This window comes from Odontesthes bonariensis, chromosome 4 (genome assembly GCF_027942865.1).
Source record: "Odontesthes bonariensis isolate fOdoBon6 chromosome 4, fOdoBon6.hap1, whole genome shotgun sequence".
NCBI classification, from domain to species: Eukaryota; Metazoa; Chordata; class Actinopteri; order Atheriniformes; family Atherinopsidae; genus Odontesthes; species Odontesthes bonariensis.
In genome coordinates, this window is record NC_134509.1 from 7,921,750 (window position 1) to 7,942,027 (window position 20,278).

The following is a 20,278-nucleotide window of genomic DNA, read 5'->3' on the forward strand; positions in this document are numbered from 1 at the left end:
AACAGTCTTCATGTTAGCAATCGGCTGGGGAAATTTCATGCTGATAGCAATAAATCAAACATTTAAACTCTACTCCGCTGTAGTGTTTCATCTCCAGTCATTTACTATGCGCATCTGTCTTTTTTGCATTGTTCTACATTAAATATCCAATTTTCGTGGAATTCGAAAATGACATTTGCGTTCTGGCAAGTTGCCGTGGTAATTCCTCCTTTTGACATTTCGCGTCCCACGTCACTAACTGATCGGGCACGAATAACCGTCTGCAGATTAGCAGATGACGAGATAAACCGTTTGTTTGAGGTCGTAACATCAACTGTATAATATGCGCGCCGTTACGATGCGAGAGTGATGCACGAGTGAGTGCAAGTGTGACAGAGAGGCCGATGGAAAGAAGAAGAATGAGGAGCGAGGGGATCTCTCTCTTAATCCTCTTGCTAATCTCTCCCCCACAAAACAAATGAAAAGTGTAAAGCCAGCAGAGCCATCCTAACAGGCATGGCAGATCTTTCAATTGCTCCCCCCCACCCCCCTTTTTTTATCTTCTTTCCCATTCTCTTAATCTATCCTCATAAATCTCCAGTTTAACTCTCCAGGGTTGTCTCTGTCTCATAGTTTGCCCCTTTATCTTTCTACCCCTCTTCAAATTCTTTGCCACTTTATTACTTTTTCTCCTGCTTGGTACCAGCTTTCCCTGCTCCCTCTTTTCTCCTCCTCCTTCTTGTTCCTCTTTCCCCATCTCCTCCTTCCATCTCTGGGGTGTTACATAAGTCTTCCTGTCACATTGACTGACTTTATGAAGTGTGGGTGGAGAGGAGGGATGCGACTGTATGTTCTCCCAACTCTCTCTTGCAGTTCCCCTTCTCTTTAACGTTTCTCCTCCCCTTTCTTTATCAGCCCTTGTGCTTTCTCTCTTTTTCACGATCCCCCTTTTAATCCCTTCTCTCCCTCCACCGCATTTTCTGCGAATTGATCCCCTCCGTCCTCCTTCTGCTATCCTCGTTCTTCTTCTTTACTCACTGTGGATGTCCTGTTAGGTCTTTTGCCATGATTATCAGATTTCTTTTGGTTCTTCTGCTTGGTGGGATTAGGCACTGAAATTTAGGCCACAGGACAGCGGGCTGAAGATCAAACCAACATACACAGTTTTTGTTTTCAGCGGAGGAAAGGACCTCTTAGTTTATCATTTTAAAGATGAAAAGATGTATTATGTTTGTGGCGTAATACATAACAGCCACATGCACAAATGCATGCTGCCAAATTCTATTGTTTCCCAAAAGATGATCAAAGATAGAAGTGAGGAGTTACTGAGATATATTCAGACCAAATTAGGCAGTATCAGTCTTTTCCTCTTGTTACGCACAGTCACATGAAAAAGAAAATAAACCTGGTTTATATTCTAAGGTTTTACGTACTTGGACAAAATCTAAAATCATCTGGTGCTTTCCAGGTCTTAAAAAAGGTAATTAAAAGGTAAATACAAGTTGTGGATGAACAACAAAACGTGACATATTACAATATATCATGATCTCTTTAACAAAAACTAAGCCAAAAATGCAGTCTTGCATATCTTTCTGGCCCAGTCTTCAGTTCAGTTCATTGAGGTTTGTGGGCATTTGTTTTTTCCACGGCTCTTTTAAGTTCCCACCGCACGATTTCAATCGGATTGAAGTCCGGACTATTGCAACACCCCAATTCTTTTGTTTTTCAGACAATCTGTTGTAGATTTGCTGTTGTTCTGGGGATTGTTCTCTTGTGGCATAACCCATGTCCAACCAAGCTTTAGTTGTCGGGCAGCTAGCCTCACTTTTGACTTGAGAATATTTTAATAAACAGAGATGTTCATGTTCGACTTGATGACCTGAAGGTGTACAGGTCCCATGGCAACATAACAAGGTCAAATCATCAGCCCTCCACCACCGTGCTTGACAGTTGGCAGGAGGTGTTTGTGCTGATATGCTGTGCTTGGTTTTCACCAAACGTTCTGCTGTGCATTATGACCAAACATCTCCACTTTTATCTCATCTGTCCTGAGGACATTGTTCCAGAAGTCTTGATGTTTGATCAGATGTAACTTTGCAAACCTGAGCTGTGCTGCCATGTTCTTTTTAGAGGGAAGAGGCTTTCTCCTGCAACCCTTCCAAACAAGCTATGCTTGTTCAGTCTTGTTCTAATTGTGCTGTCATGAACTTCAACATTTAACATCCTAACTGAGGCCCGTAGAATCTGAGATGTATCTCTTGGTTTTTTTTGCAATTGCGCGAGCATTTCACGGTCTGCCCTTCGGGGGAACTTGCTGGGACGTCCGCTTCTCAGAAGACTGTTAACTGTCTTGACTGTTTTCCATTTGGGAATAATCTTTCTCTCCGTAGAATGATGGACTCCACAATGTTTGGAAATCCTCTTATAATCTTTATCTCCTTATATCCTAGCAATTGTCTCTCTAAGATCATCGCTGATGTCTTTCCTCCTTGGCATTGTGTTAACAACACACCTGAATGCTCCAGAGCAGCAAACAGCCAAAAAGTTTGCTTTTAGGTGCTCACACATACAGATGATCAGTTAATCAAGTGGATTTGATTCCCACCTGGCTGCTTCTTACTATCATTATCCCCATGGAAGCAGTAAGGGCTTACATAGTTTTATTGGTTAACACACTGCTTCTGCATTTCGTCTTAGTTTGTGTTGAATAAATAATGACATGGTGTAATATGTCACATGTTCATTGAGGTTTTATTCACCCGACTGTTAAACCTGACAAGGACTGGAGGACATTTTATCATATCTTGATATGTAAAACCTTAGAACAGAAAGAGGATGTTGGTGTGTGTGTGGAAGAAGGGTGGCCTATATAAAGATCATTATGATCTGATCTACTCAACAGATGGCAGGGATTACTCAGTCTGCCTCCCTCTCAATCCAACTTTCGAGTTACAGTATGTCTGAAGATGTGTCATAAAGACATATGAAAAGACCACCTTTATGTTTTTATCTTATGTAAAAATCAAGGAAACAGAGAAAAACGCATTTGGATAGCCCAAGATTAATGTTGCTAACATATTTTTACTGGTAAAAGACTATACCTACAACTCCCCGCTACTCTTCTCCTCATGACATTTATGCATCACGACAACAATATTCTTTAAATGCACTGGAATGGGTTGATGCAGGTTTACTGTGCTCAAACTTTGAAAGGACAAACCGCGAGACTGATTGAAGTTAATGGCAGTAGGAGACTACAGGAATATGTTTTAGCTGGCAGATGCTGTCCTAGCCTAAAGGGAAACTCGAGAGAAGTCAAGTTTGTAAGAACAGATGCTCGCACAACCCCTCGGGGAGAGGGGTTTATGTATAAGTGTGTCAAGATTGGGAAAGTGTATGAATCTTGCAGTGGGAAGCTCATATTTGGCAGATAAAACAAATGGAAGTAACGAGGAAAGGTGTGCATCACCAAGAAATTTAAGCTGTGATAAATAAGAAGCTCCGATATATTTTACTGCATCGACAAGATTACTAATATGTTTTGCATGTGAAGACTGTATTGATCTGGAAAAAGTTTTTATATATATGATGATTCAAAAATAATGATTCTGCCCTATTTCAAAGTCCAGTGAATGAAATAATGACACCGGACATATGCTTTAGATTTGGAAGAGCCCTGCGCTCAGTGATCTGAACTCATTTGTACACATCTTATAAAACCATCATGTTGAAAATGATGTGCCCTCGGGCCCCGTCGTGTGTGCCCTCAATCACTTACTGTAGCTGATCTGATGCCAGAAAGCAGAAAGGCTCATCCTCCCCGCAAAATAAAGAAAATAAATTTGACAAAAACTGACCCACTCTTTTTTACCCTCCTGGTCAAATCTGTATCACGTGCTTCCCATGTGGACATGCCCATAGATAATTCTCAGTGTTTCTGAGTTTGTTCGAGCATGTTTTCATGTGTGTATGTGAGTATGTGAGTGTGTGAGTGTGTGTTGGAAAAAAAAAAGAAGTGATTTTGGTGCATGTAATTCTGCTGTAGAACTTCTACATATAAAGAGCAATTTATAGTCTTTGCCTGCGACAGATCCAGCTACCTGGTACTGTATGTGGCTGTGCACGATTAGCAGATTATTCCCCAGTGTTTCCACACATAGACTAATTTGTGGCGGTGCGCCACAGATTAAACACCGGCCGCCACATATTGCGTTTCGTTATTATTTTTTTTTAACGCTATTTAAAAAATACTCGTATTCGTTAAGCTGCATTTCCTTTCCCTGCTCTCCCTCCGTCTCTCTCGCATAGCCTACTCTCACACACACACACACACACACACACACACACACACACACACACACACACACACACACACACACACACACACACACACACACACACACACACACACACACAGCCCCTCCCCTCCGTGCTTCCCTGGAAGCGTGGAAGCTTGCTAGCTTCAGCGTCGCGTTAGATTAGCTCAACCGAAAGTAGACGGCTGGCGAAATTCACGAAAGGTTGGTATCACGTGCACCTTTATAAAATCACACATTAAAAAGTCCTATAAAAATATTTTATATTTTGAATACAATGTTGTCCCGTCCCGACCCGACCCATAGCAAACAAGCGATTACGCCTTCTTTATAAAGTTAACTAGTTACAAGTTTGCCGTAAAAAAAAAAAAAAAAAAATACATAGTTGGGTTGTCGAGGTCAAAACACTAGCAGCTGTGAATCAAATAAAGTAGGTTTTTTAAACTCTTACACTGAATATTTGCTGCTTCAATCCAGATGAGTATTGAAAAATATTTTCCGCGATTGAAAGAGAGACGTACGTGTTGATGATGAGGACCAGCCTGAACCGGAGGTGTCAGTCTGAAACAGAGCTAAACCGTCCGACCAGTGTAATTAGCTATGTTATTAATTTGTTTACAATGAAGTTGTGAAAATCTGCAGATAAGCCGCACCTGTGTCACCCACACAGGTGTCACACATCCTTACGTCCCCCATAATTTTCCTTGATGGAGAAATTATCCAGGTTCTTAACTCCCAATGTGACATATATGTCACATTACAGATCTCTGACAGTGGGGGGTGGTATTTTGGAAAAAAATTCTGAAATGGGTTCTATGTGGTCTAAATTGTTATAACCCCCTTAATTTTCATTTAAGTAGAAATGGGTCTGGGTTCTTATGGGTTAATACAATAATTGGTCTGTGTGACCAATTATTAACGAAGGCCCACCACCACACATTGCCTTCACATCTGTGGGAAACACTGTTCCCCAAATGAGAACTGAATCAGGCCTGTCAAATAACTTGAGGAACTCGGCCAGTATTGGGGGGGGGACTGAGCCAGGGCCATCACAGTAAGCCCGGAGAATAGGTGGGCAGCTGGCCAGAACCATAACTTAAAACACATTAACATCAAACTGACACATTATCAGCTTCTCGCTTTTGTCTGGGTAATGAAATTGGATCGCTGGGGCCAATAAACACGGAGAGCTATCATCCCTCTGCAGAACACATCAGCGTTAATTGGAAAACATTTGGGAGAATGGGCTATTTCAGCATAGAAAATTGAGTTTTGCACAAATAAATGACCCAGCATTTGATAAAAGTTCCCATTAAAGCATGACGTTACTTAGGTTTCACAAAGATTAAGTGTCTTATCTGAACTGTGTCCCTACTGAGTATCAGATCATTTCGCTTTCGCAACCCTTTTCCCTCTCAGTTACTTGTGCATGCCCGTGACTTCATATGTCACCTCGTCGTGACTTATAAGACTCAAGTTTTCTGGACAACGTCCAGCTGACATCACCACAAACATGTCTATGACATGAGCGCCGTCACATTTCACTGGTGCAATAGCGAAAGATTAAAAAGCATTTCATTGCCAATAGTGATGCACGTCCAATTAGGGTGACACTTAACCACCATGGCAGCCGCAGGGTCTGGCTAGTGCCGCATTAATCAGGGTTAATTTGCTATAAACACAAGGGGAGAAATTAATCAAACAGGATCCTCCTTTATGCACAGGTCATTAGAAACACATGGACTAACCACTGGGTACACAACTTTACTGGGTCAGAGCTGGCTTCCCATGAAGATGAACAGAGGGTTGTTCTCAGTGTATTAGTTACACACTGTTGCTCAGCTACACTGGAGCTAAGCTAACGCTATCCAGGCCCCCTCACGGACGAGTGCACCTGCTAAGCTAATGCTAAGCTAAGTTAATCAGATTCCGTTACTCACAGATGGGTGCACAGTTGCCCAGTGGCTGCTGATGGCTTCAGCGCTGTGGAGCAGCAGTGCAGCGCACTGAGAAACTGCCGCAGCAGGACTACCTCACTGACACCAACTGACCTGCTCTCGGCTTTCAAAATAACGACGGAAACCATTACAATTTTTATGCTCTTTACCCACAGTGGTGGGTTTAAATAATTGACATTTTAATTTTGTGTGTGCACAATACGAGTTGAGAGGAGAAGAAGCACTTAAAATAGCTTTTTAGTCAAGACATCATCACTGAAGCTACCCAATGCATCACATCTACATCTAAGAAGAGATTAGCAAGTGTTAAAGAAGTCCCACAAAAGAACTAACCAGACTGGGTCCCTCTTGTTTTTCTGTACATTGTGTGTGGTTTTAGCTTGTGGGTAACACATACAGAGTGCATTTTTTTTAGGCTTTTTCTTTTTTGTAATTGGAAAGAGACAATGGTTTGGTAGATACATGCCTGATTTCAATGTTTAAACAGGTTCAATCACCCTAATCATATTGTTACATGTTGGAAGATTATATGATTTACTTTTCTGATTGCCCCCACTTGACTATGGTTTATTCCCTGCGACTCACAACCAGTGTAAGCGACACAATGCTTTTATAAGTACAAGTTAAGTATAAGTAAAATGATTTCAAATATGAAATAGCCTTCTAACAACAATTGCAGCATTCTTGGTTTTGACGACACCCTGAACTCATTCAGTATAATGGAGGTGGCTCTTTCTTCGCTTAATCACAGAGATTCCGTGGTGTAAAAATGTAAGACATTTGCTCTAAATAACGTTTTTCTTTTCTCTGACAGATAGAAGAGGGGTATTGAGCTGCCAGTTTAAGTGCTTTGACTTCTTTGGTTGTCACTTTCACGTTTCTGAAACTTGAGCTTTCCTTTAACTGTGGTCCATGTCTATGAAACCCGTTAGGCAATAGAGAAAAATATATTGCTTGAAAAAAAAACAAAAAAAAAAACAAAACTGAAATAATCCAATAATTAAATGATGTCAACCAGGATTCCTGCTTTCACTTTGCTCCTCCAGTGAACCAACTAATCATAGAGAGGAAACACAGTCCATGTAAGAAATATAACCCGATTCCGTTTCGTGCCCTTAAGTCAGAAACCTCTAACCTTGGTGGGCCTGTCTCTTGATTTCATCCCAGTGAATCCTCATTCACTAGCAACAAGGGGCCATGAGCCTTACATAACTCTGGATGCTTATCTCAATCTAATCTCATCCACACTAAGCGCTACACATGCTTTCACTGCGTATACATATCAAACAGACGTATACTACCAAACACACTGCCTGAACCTACAACTCCTGGATACACATGCATCGCAGCTCCTCTGCCGCCTTACGCTCTTCGCTTTGATTCAGTAAAGCAACGCATGGCGCATTCTCACAGAAAATCAAACAAGAGGATCGATAACACCTAGAAAAGGAAGACCAGCGTCTAAGAAGATGTTTGGTGCCCCGTGTGTTGGCTCACAAACTGAGTTAGGGCAGATGTGTCATTTTATCAAGAAATCAAAACAAACTAAACAAAAGCCTGCGCGAGAGCTGGCAGCACGGTTGAAAGTCGACAAGTCAGTCAGCGAGTCACTTAAGCAAGTTCCACGTTTCTGGTCAGGCCTAATATGTCCTGTACGAAAAGGTCATATTTTTCAGTTCACTTGAAAAAAAACAGAAGAAGCTTCTTTTTTCTTCTTTTTTCTGTGAGTAATAGAAAATGCACCGCCTGCATAACGCACAAATGATGCGATACAAGCCGGGGGTAAAGACTTTCACATTACCTCCGGCAGAATGCTAAACCACTCTTTGCTTGTTTCAAAAAATGTACAGTCCGCTCTCTGAAGGGCAGGGTTGAGATTCAGCCACGCATCCCCGACTGTAAGCCCAAGAAAAACGAGCCGTTTTGTTGTGTGGCGTTGCAACACGTACAGCAGGGTCGTATTTCAGCCGGAGTTATCGCTGCGAGGTGAAGGGCGACAGCCTGCGGGTTTTTAAGGGAAATGAGGTCTGCAGAGAGGACCGTGTTATTGCATTGCTCCCCATCACCCGGAAAGAAAAGAGAAAAAAAGGTTTCTCACACGGGGGTGTCACTGTGTACACGGAGCAGTGGCCTCGTTTGCAACAGGATCAGGGCATTACTCTTAATCCACCGGATAGATGTCATGAACACGCATGCGCAGACAAACAAACAAACAAACAATAAAAAAAAAAGAAAAAAGGTGGGGAGGATAAAAAGAAAAAGGAAAAAGCTCAGTGCGCTGCTCTTGCTTTGTTGCACCATTGCTTCTGTCAGGATGAACATATGGTGTAGTCATGCAAGGTTTCTAACTATGCACAGTGGATGCTTCATTTGATTGCACCTTAATACCCTCGGCCCAGCGGTGGGTAAAATGCATGCGCCTAGCATGTGTATTGATGTTGGCGTCTCTGGAGCTTAAGACAAACTTCATTTTTAGCCTGTGTTCTCAGTCATGTTTTCAATTTGTTCAATTCATTCAGCGGCGAGTTGGATGGGAAGATCGGCACAACCGCAAGCAATTTTTAGTTTTAGTTTAGTGCGTTTAACATTTCAAAACATGCAGAAATGTGTGAGTGAATATGCATGAAGAGCGTCCACAGCCACCGTTTTAGCTCTAAACATTCAAATCTGAGCCCCTACAGTGGATACTAGGAGGCGCTGAATGTTGTACACAGAGACAAAAAGACAGCCCCCCCCCACCCCGAGCCCTCCTCTCTCTGCAGATTATATGAATGTGCTGAGAAGAGGCAGAGAGCGAAGACGAAAAGAGCAATGGAGAAAGTCACAGCCAATAACATGAAAGTGGGGAAAAAGAAAAATATAGACAGAGAAAACAGACCATGAATCCTTTCCACACTTGTCGCATCTGTGATACTCTCCTAACCCTCATAGAGGATGTCTGAGAGCATCAGTGTTCTGATGGATGACTGGGCCTTTGCAGGCTGACCCTGGAACTTAGATATGGGCCAGGAGGGCAGATGGCTGAAAGCAAAATGAGAAACATTTGCGGATGCGTATGTGTGCTTCTGCGGGGCTCTATGTGACTGTGCCTTCAAAAAACGCTGCAGCACGGAAATTGCTGCCTCAAGCCTGTACTTGTGTGTGAGTATGTGTGCTTTACAGGGTGGTGATGATATGCGTTTAGCGTCGCACGGCCACAAGCTTGGAGCTGCACTGCATTTTCCTCTCGACAAACCAACCGTGCTGTTCATGCTGCCTGTTTTATCAGCTCTATTTTCTCTTCTGGAATGACCAAATTTGAATCCAAATTGGACAAGATACTGCAGCATAATCAAAGACCTCCGAGACAGGATAACTTCCAAGAGTTCTCTCTTTGTCTTACATTATTCCCTCTACTACCCCTTCTCCTAATCTTCCCACACTTTCCTTCTTTCTTCACGTCTGTCATCCTTAATCTCAGCCCATCGCAACTTTGACATCCTTCTCACGGGATTCAGGTCCTCGCTTCTGTTCGTCAACCTGACAAGTCGACAGGGAAACGATGTCAGGTCAACTCTTTCTTTTAAACACATAGAAACACCTATATGCCAAGGTATATGTGGAGCTGTCTTCTAATTTGTGTCACGGGGCAGGTTGAGAAGAAAAATTCAATACAATTAGATAAATTGAGATAATCCGATTAAATTCTACCACAGGATCACGAAAGCCTAGAACCTAGAATCCATCTCTGGAGAAGGACAAGGTAACAAGGAGTCAGCTGACCTGACTCCCCTGTTTTCTTTGATCCCTGCTGAGTAATCCATGAACCTCTAGTCAAGACATTTAGTCAGGTTTTTTTTCTTTCTGCTCACAATTTCATATTTTGTACCCTTTTTTCCTCAAGCGCTAACATTGTATTCAAAATATAAAATATTTTTATAGGACTTTTTAATGTGCGATTTTATAAAGGTGCACGTGATACCAACCTTTCGTGAATTTCGCCAACCGTCTTCTTTCGGTTGAGCTAATCTAACGCGACGCTGAAGCTAGCAAGCTTCCACGCTTCCAGGGAAGCACGGAGGGGAGGGGCTGTGTGTGTGTGTGTGTGTGTGAGTAGGCTATGCGAGAGACACGGGGGGAGAGCAGGGAAAGGAAATGCAGCTTAACGAATACGAGTATTTTTTAAATAGCGTTAAAAAAAAAATAATAACGAAACGCAATATGTGGCGGCCGGTGTTTAATCTGTGACGCACCGCCACAAATTAGTCTATGTGTGGAAACACTGGTTTTAACACACCTACTTAGTGGGTTGGAATCAACTGGCACTGTGTTTGCATGGGCATAGAGAGGGTCTCCTCTCTGCCTAACCCCCCCCCCCCGGCTTTCACTGATGAGCATCACAGATAAGGAATAGGATCTCAGCAGAGGGAGCTGCTCAATAACACAATAACAATAACTGATACTTGATAACCTTGTAGTTAAGTTTTTATATCATTTATAACAGCTGCTTAAAAAGGGATATTAAAATCACAGTACCGATCAAATCTTTTGATCCTGTGAATCTGTACGTAAATAGATATATTTTATATATTATATATATATATAATATATATATATTATCTTTTTTTTGTTTGTTTGCATCGCTTGCTGCTCTCCCAGTTTCGACCTCACCTGGAAATAAATTTCTCCTGCTTTCTGCAGATGGATTTTGAACTGTTAGCTGTGCATGATAAGCAATTTGAAGACACTGGGCGCAGAGGAAATCTGATCTTTTTTCGTCTAACTGATCAATTGAAAAGACCGTCGACAGACCGCTGCGCTTACTAAAGACATTAAAACCACAGCTATGATTAAAAGCATGACTCATAACCAGTATCTTACTTGAGAAATGCTGCGGACGAGGAGTGATCGCAGGGATCACACACACACACACACGGTATTAGCACAATCACACAAGCAGTAGGAAAATGATCTGATTTGCCATATGTGTATGGTCTATCCATGCCAAGTAATACTGGGATGGACAAAAACAGCTGGCCTCATATCAAAACTGCTACCAAGCACACACTCACATATGCAGATAGACACGCACACACAATCGCAGTCACACAGAAGGGATGTGATATCTGCAGTGGAGTGCTTTGTAAGACAAAACCAGGTCATTTCAACCCTCTGTGTGTGTTTGTGTGCGTTTACGTAAGTGCAAACAATATGTGCATTCAAAAGATATGTGGTGCAAATGTTTTATTCAGCAGTTTTTCTTTATGCATAAACTATGTGTGGTACCCTGCAAAACTTTTAAGCTGCAGAAGTGAAAAAGTACGACTAAAAGTCATAGAAAGTGCAGTAAACAGGACAAACCAGATCAAGCCAGTGTTTGATGTGACCATCCTCTCACTCCAGGAACACTTCCAAGTTGTTTTAGGTCCTTGGCAGGTGAGTTGCTCCAAGCATCTTGCAGGAACTGTTACGTTTTGTGAATTTCAGCCCGTCTCAATTACTTCTTTCTGTTCATGTAATCCCAGACCGGCTAAACAAAGTGGAGGTCAGGCCTCAGTTGGGGCTTCGGCATCTGTTGCATGACTTCTTGTTCCTCTTGGCTGAAGATAACCGTTTATGACACTGGCTGAAGGTTTGAGGCTGTGTTGCTAACTGAGTTTGGAAGTTGTCCCTAAAACCCTTGAGTACTGCTGTATTGAGTAGGTGTCTGTGTGTGTGTGCAAATCCCTGCTTGTGTAGGTGTGAGAAAAAAAATACATAAAGGGGGGCATGTTAATGCACTCACAGTCGGCATCAGCGAGGAACAGGAAGCTGAGGAGAAGCAGGCCTGGGCTGGCAGAGTGCATCGTGGGATAGGTCGACACATGCATGCTGTATCCACCGTGAGCTCACTGCCTCACTGTACAACAGGATGATAGAAACAAGCCTTCACAACCTGAGGAGAGGAGACCAGGAAAGAGAGAATACAGTCATTAGAGAAAGTCCAAATTAAGAGAGTTTCAGTTATAATATAGTCTGCAAGAGCCTCCCCCCCCCCACACACACACACACAAACGAAGACTTGAAGTGTGTGAGTTCCCTCAAGGCCTCACACTACACTTCTGCAGCTGCTTCTTTTCTTCCCGCTTCATTAGGACCACACACTCATTGCCGGAGGTGTGTGTGTCCATGTGCGTGTGTTTGTGAGCTCGCTAAGTGGCTGATGAATTTCAACTTATGGCAAATATTTAGCAATAAAACATCAGTCTCCTCTGAAGTTCGGTTTTTATCTCCCAAGTGAGCAATGGCCTCAATTTTTTTTTTTCTGCTTCAGTTTTTTCGCTGGTTACACAATCTACAAGGCAGGCTGTACTTCAATATCGGATTTCTTCCAAATACGCGTCAAAACAGCATGATTTTAGATTGATGAAAAGGAGTGGATGGCTTTAAGATGGAGGGGTGGAAGGATAGAGCAAGGGATTGATGGATGGTGGGGAGATTAAAGTGGGTGGAGACTGACTAATGTTATCTGCTGGCTATGTTGCACAAAGTGTTGGATCAACATACAGCTCAGTATCTCTATCCTTTCATCCTTAGCTCACTTCCTTCTCTCGACTATGTCTCTTTCCACGGTGCCACACTTTCACTACACCCTTTTAGTGACATTTTTCCTCAAATTCTTACATATTTCCTCCCCTTTAAACTCTGCTTTCCTCTCGGTTATGTCCTCCTTCCCTCTCCTAAGCATCCCTCCGTCTCATTTCCATCTGGCATATTTTCCTAGTTTTACTCTCTACTTGCCGGCCTATGTGTCGGCCTGCCATCGGCGGCGCTTGGTGTGGGTGTTATGCCATTATAGGAGAAGAGGTGGCAGCTTGTGTCAGGCATCTCGCAACTCAAATGGCATGACATAATGTGACATGGCAGATCCCTGCTGCTGACCACACTCTGACAGTGTTGAATGAGACACTGAAAGTGAGCAAAGACAGAGGGGCGCATGCTCGTACTGCACATGCATTCACATGGGCTAACTCATGCATAGGTTGACGCCTTCGCATATGCATTACTGTGTATATTAACACCTGCTACATGTGTCTGTACCAAACTTTTCCCATGTACGCATCCATGCGTACATGCATGTGTTTGTGTGCTCTCCAAAACTGAACAGATTCAGCAGCAGCAGCAGCAGCAGCAGCAGCAGCAGCAGCAGCAGTCTTAATCCCCTCCACTCCTGAACAAGCCATCTGATTAAAAAAAGACGAGAGGGGTGGGGTGGAAGAACACTGGAACCCAGAGCTCTTAGCATCCCTGCAGCCACGGCAACAAACAACTAAACCCACACTGGATTTTCCACTTGGTTTGGTCCAAAACAATTGCTTTGGGATAACCTAGATCCCTCCCTGCACAAATTAAGTCCTCTGCACTGATTTGCACGACGAGTCGATAGAGAAACTCAGCAATACTGTACGGAATGGCGTAATATTTAAGACTCTTCGAGCTTACGGGCAACAAAAGAGAAAGCGTTCTATTCACAGTACTATTTAGAATGATTGGCTTGAATTGTAAGCACATCATTTGGAATATTATCAAATATTCAACAGTAGATGGAGGAAAAACTAAAGCAAGAAAGGGCTTTGTATGCAGTCAAATAAAACTATTGTTGGCACTTTTTTAAAAACATTTTTAAGAATTTGAATTAGTCCCTCTTCCAAAGTATTAAAAATGAAAAATCTATCACTGCTGTCTTCTTCTGTATTTTGGGTAGCATCACCTGTTTATCAGCCTGGATCTGGAAACCCTTGGCTCCATCATTCTCCATAACCTTCTGTGGTATCTCCCATTTTGACTTTGGGATACTTGGCACAGATGTTCCACTACACCACTCCCACCACTTGCTTATAGCGTTCCATGATAACTGTACGTGAATGCATCTTACTTCCTGCTACTCTGTGCTGGACTGTGTCGTCGGCCTCTTTGCACAGCCTGTACATGGGGTCCTGTCTGATGTGGAAGACCCTGGCCTCTATTTCCCTTGTGCTCAGGCCTGTTCTTGAACTGCCAAGATTCGTGCCTCTGTGCCGTCTTTCAGACCAGCCTTTTCTCGCCATTGATAGGACTTCTCGACATCAGCCACTACTTCAATCAGTCGATGGTACATGCTGTGCAGAGGCTTATCCTTCCTCGATGGTTCCTCCTCTTCCACCTGTCTCCCCTGGGTTTGAGCTGCCTGAGACACTCACCCAGCAGTTCATCGCTGGGGAGCACCTTCCTGATGTATTCTGGCTTCAACATGGATTAAACAAAGAAGCCATTCCTCACTCTGGGATAATGTTCCATGGACAGAGGAAACTGAAGTAGAGTTCTTTGAGACTGGAGCATATTGATTTGTTTATAGAAGCCAAAATTAAGAGGGAAAAAAAAAAAAGCCTTTAATAAAAACATCTCACCAACAGCGAGACACGGTGGGGGTTCTATCATGCTGTAGAGCTGCTTTGCTGCCTCTGGCAGTTGAGGCACTGAATGTATAAATGAACTGATTTAATCAAAATACCAAGAAATTTAACAGTCAGACAAGTTAGCCAGTGTCAAAAAGCTAGTTTGAAAGTCTTGGGCTACCTTTACACGGAAACGATCTGAAACCAAAACGCAAAAGTGGCGTTTCGTTTTCACTTTTAAATCTGCATTTAGACGAGCGTTTTAGGGTGAAAATTCGTGTGCATACGGAAACGCAAAAGTGTGTGACGTTTCATATTTATCGATGCAGTAAACACGCCAGATGGCTAGGTGGCAACACTACCAAGACCAAGTCTTTCTACTTCTCTTCTACCTGTTCACTCCAAGCGCGCGAAGTAGTAATGAAATGCTTAACAATGAAATGACTCTTGAACGTCAATTACCGCGCCTAAGGCGAGTTGAAAGTCTGCAGGGACGGACATGTTGATAGCCTACTGATGTGTTTCCCACGGTTTTCTGGCGCTTTATTATGCTTGTCACGTAATTTCTATGTGACGAGAAACGCAGTTTTGCGTTTTTCATCCTTTACACGATGGCGCGACAGTGGAGCGTTTTCAAGAATTCCACTCTGGAGGGCGGTTTCACTTTTTTGCGTTTTCATGCCCCAAAAACGCCGTTACCATCTAAACGATATAGTGCATCCGCAAAAAGGTTTTGCGTTTTTAACCCATTTTCGTTTCCGTATAAAGTGCCCCTTGGTCTCTTCATGAGCTCAAGCACAAATCCAGCAGCACCAAAGAAAGTTCCTAATGGAGTTCCTAAAGGGTCAATTCTTGGCCCTCTACAGTTGAATTTGTGTACGCTCCCACTGGGGTCTACCATCCTTAGATGAAACTCTCAGAAATGAGCTTTCAAACGTAAGGATAAATATTGCAACAACACATCATCGGTAAGGTAAAACCAACCCGTCTCATGACGGCGTGAGAAAGCTTTTTATCACGTGAGAAGGAACGAATCTAATGTCAAGTCCCAATCTGATTCTGAAAAGATGGCTCATGATTTGATCTGTAGATCATTGTAATGCATTTTTTTCAGCTTATGCAGAATGATGCAGCCATGGTATTAACTAAAACTAAAATGTGTGAATATATCACTCCGTTCACTGCCCCCCCCCCCCTGTAAAAAACCCCCAAAAACCCTTCTTATTGTTTGCGAGACAATGAATGGTTCGGCTCCCTCCTACGTGATTGAAAAGCTCACTAAACACACTCCAGATAGACCCATAATATCATCAGGTAAAGGTCTGTTCAGCATACTGAGAATAAATTCTAAATCAGCTCACGGTGCCTTCAGGGTCCTGTTGTCTGGAACAAGAAACTCTTGTCTGGTTGAAAAGGAAAAGATGAACCGTTTCAAACTGGCCAGTGTTGAGTCCTGATCTGAGGCCCACTGAAAAGCAGCATAAAGAGCTGAAATGCCACCTTGCACAAATAATTCCTGCAACATTCAAAGGGCGAGGACACGCAGAGAAGGGAAAGTGGCAGAAAGTACCAACAAAAAGGGGCGAGGAGAAACGTTTGGAGGTTGTCAGTGTTGCCAGACTTCCTGCAGCCAGTTAACTGGGCCCTGGCTACATTCTGAGTTTGTAGTTGTTATTTCTCTGTACCTGTAGCCTTGTTGTTCATTAGATTTTGACATTTGTCAGCATTGTCTGAGAATACAAAAAAACAACAACACTACGAACACATGGAAGGAATGAAATCTAAAGTGGCAATAATCCACAGGGAAATCTTGGACTCATGTGGATGTTAATTAAACACACACCGCCCCCCCTAAACACTGCTGCAGACCCCATGGCAGCAGTACTCCCAGATGACTCAGCAAGACATCGACAAGGAACATGACAAAGACTTCGGTGTGCCAACTTGGTCTACGAACTCCCCAGATCCCAATCCGATCCAAGAATCCATGAATCACGCGAGAGCAAGCCTGATTGCTCAATGCCAGACACCAAAGGGTGTTCCATATCAGACCCCCAACGGGTCACAGGGTTCAATTTCAAAGCTGGTTGGTATATTTCACAAGTCATTTCCATCAATCCAAGTCTCTCACATAACATTCACCACTTTGCCCTTGTTTCAGCCATTTCTTTTTTTTTTTTTACTAAAAACGAGTTAGTTAGTAATTAGTTAGGAACATTGATTAGCCAAAGGTGCCATAGATAACTGATACAGAAAGGGATCATTTCGGAGTGTGTGTGTGTTTGAATTAGTATTTTTCTGTGTGCGTTTGTGTGGCTACTAATCACTCCAGCTGATTTGGTGTCACTGGAAAAGCCTGCATTATTTAGTATCTCACTTCGCAGCATGCCACGTTAATTAAAGGGCTGAGATAACTCGGTGGGGGTTGAGGGAGGTGTGTGTGTGTGTGTGTGTGCGTGTGTGTGTGAGTGTTTGGGGGGCGGCGAGTGCAGATGGAGGGCAGATAAAAACACACGGGTAGAGATGAGAAAAAGGTGTGTGGAGGGAGGACAAATGAGAGCAGAGCGGTGAAACAGACAAGAATGGCAAAAAGGACCAAAAAAAGACGATAACCTGAGCCGCACGTGCACACTTGCTCACACAAAACACAGCCAGGTAGTCACCAGATTGTAATCTGGGTGCCTGTTGTTGCTGGTATTACTGAGAGGCTAACAGAAAGCGTCCCTCTGCGCCTGAGCTTCTGCTGCTGCTGTGGATCACAGTCGGTCCTAAGCCATTCGCTTACATTAGGGCCTATCACTCAATTATACACCGTCTGTCTGCCCGGGCCTGTGGATATCGGTTACACTTATCTCATGGACAGCTTCTGACAGAACAAAGACAGACTGAGGCTTCTTTGCAGGGCAGACAGTGGGGCATACAGGGGAAAAAAGTGTGATAATAAGTTTAAAGTAGAGGTTGCATCGTTGTATATACAAAAAAATGCTGATTTACATTGTTCTATCTGAGCCGAAAAGTTGTTTCATTTAATTTAGAGCAAAACTTCCGAGCAAATGAGAAGGCAATCGACTGCGAGACGGGGCCACAGAGTTGAAAGAAGAGGAAGCCAATGTGAGGGAAAGGCAATTTAAAAGCAACACCGAGATCCAAAAGTGGAAAAGAAAGACGGTGTGGGTGGATGATGAGCGAGACGAGGGACGACTACAAAGCGAAGGCGTAGTACAGCTGCAAGGGACGTTGAAAAAGATAGAGACAGAGACAAAAGGCAGATCCTAAAAAGCATAGCTTAAGGCAAACGGTGTGCCATGGAAAAGAACAGTGAGAATCCTAATTTGATTTGATATTCCAAAAGCTGAGCCACCGAATGCAATTAGACTCACTAATTAACTTATTCTGTTTGGCCTGTCGAAAAAACAGTGGCAGACTGACAGATGCGTCAGTGGAGGGACAATTTTGAGTTGGTTGCATCATGCAGCTGCCCGGAAAACAAGACAAGCTAAGTGGGACAGAAAAAGGTTTGTGTCCTCGCTCATCTGCAGCAGACAGAGGTGAATTCTGGTCAAGTTTTCCCAAAACATTTCCTCACACTGTGACAAGGCCACATTTGGATAGTCTTAGGAAGAACTAACACTTAATCTCTGCTGTTTAGGCAGGAGGCGAGCTCATAAATAACCTGCGTGCAACACTTCTAGGCGACCGCACCTGGTTAAACAAATGTGAGAAACTCAAACCGTAAAGGAAACACATCCCTCCGGTCCCAGCCTCTTCTCTGCATCGCTATCGTTTGATTATTTAACAACTCAAAGTGATCCCACAGCTTTCAAGAAGTTCAAGATGCAACCCTTGTCAATCAGAACTGGCATGCTGTGGGCAAAATAAATAAAACGCAGCGATATGTATCAGTGCATTACAGCACAGGAAAAGAAAGAATAGAAATGGGAACTGGCTTGAAGGGAGAGTGTTTGTCTGATGTATATTACGACTGAGCTTGTGTGTCCACATAAACTCATCCACAAGCCGATTACCAGTTATCTGTCATCTCCCGCCACGGTAACACGGACACACTCAAACAAATTCCACGAGTCACCCATGAGCCTGTTTTTCAAGAGAAATGTTGATCTTTATAAGGGACAAATCGCAGCTACAGCGTCTGTGGGGAAGACGCTGTGACAGAGATTTTAATTCCCTCGGCACTGGGTGACTCAACTAACTCTAACATTCAAGAGCTAATACTTGTCTCTCTCTGCACATACAGTGTACTCCGTTGATGTGAGGGTGCGACTATTCAACACTGGTATTCTGTTCGTGGAGAGATGCACACACGTTCGGACAACATCCAGTTCCTAATGGAGTTCCTAATGGAGTTCCTAAAGGGTCAATTCTTGGCCCTCTACAGTTGAATTTGTGTACGCTCCCACTGGGGTCTACCGTCCTTGGATGAAACTCTCAGAAATGAGCTTTCAAATGTAAGGATAAATATTGCAACAAAACATCATCGGTAAGGTAAAACCAACCCGTCTCATGACGGCGTGAGAAAGCTTTTTATCACGTGAGAAGGAACGAATCTAATGTCAAGTCCCAATCTGATTCTGAAAAGATGGCTCATGATTTGATCTGTAGATCATTGTAATGCATTTTTTCAGCTTATGCAGAATGATGCAGCCATGGTATTAACTAAAACTAAAATGTGTGAATACATCACTCCGTTCACTGCCCCACCCCCTGTAAAACAAAAAAAACAACAACCCTTCTTATTGTTTGCGAGACAATGAATGGTTCGGCTCCCTCCTACGTGATTGAAAAGCTCACTAAACACACTCCAGATAGACCCATAATATCATCAGGTAAAGGTCTGTTCAGCATACTGAGAATAAATTCTAAATCAGCTCACGGTGCCTTCAGGGTCCTGTTGTCTGGAACAAGAAACTCTTGTCTGCCACAGCCGTGTCTTGTTTTAAACAGCGAAACAATATCTTTTCTTGGAGGCTTTCGGGCTCCAAGTGTGCACAACGTGGGTGAAACTTGAACAATCTTATGTTTCAATTTCATGTGTTTCGCAAGATTGTTTTGTGGTCTGCACTTGTTGCTTTTATCCGTTCGTAAGGGCACAGAGTTTACAAAATGTGCCGTACGTATAAACTCGACCGAACAAGGCCGGTGGTGCAGCTCACAGACAGAAGAACCAGCTGACCCTGCATCATGAGCTCTGTGGCTTCCTTCCAAACCTTAACAAACCAAACAACCGATCAAAGAACTGAGAAAACATCCAGTAAAGACTTTTACAGGGAGTATTTCTGTAGTGGTTTTTTTTGGTGCATTTACTTACAAGCAAAGAAATTACTTTCAAGCTCATACAATTCACCCCGTAAATATGAAAGTAAAATCTTTCTCTCACTTTTGAGATCGAGTTCTTCCAAGGCCACTGCACATCATCTATTCAGGCGCTACTTTATGACATTAAGAGAAATGAAAGGGAGCGTAAAAAGGGGCTGCAACCGCATGCGCTCCCTTACAACTAAGAAAACAAATGAGCTAATAGCGGTTTTTATTCCTCCGCTGGAGGATGGAGGCCCAAAAACTCTGCAAAGTCATTTGAGGCGGCTTTCAGGACACAGGTAAAAACAAGAAATCA

At 43.0% G+C, this 20,278-nt stretch overlaps 1 protein-coding gene across 7 annotated transcripts in view; it reads right to left on the reverse strand.

Moving 5' to 3' along the window:
• The window catches only part of ptprdb (protein tyrosine phosphatase receptor type Db), a 188,015-nt gene that overhangs the window by 61,228 nt on the left and 106,509 nt on the right, over window positions 1-20,278 (reverse strand). For all 7 annotated transcript variants that reach the window (XM_075462768.1, XM_075462766.1, XM_075462767.1 and 4 more), the window contains one exon: window positions 12,018-12,167. In XM_075462768.1, coding sequence (XP_075318883.1) covers window positions 12,018-12,102 — 85 coding nt within the window. In that variant the 5' untranslated portion in view covers window positions 12,103-12,167. The remainder of the gene's footprint in view (window positions 1-12,017; window positions 12,168-20,278) is intronic.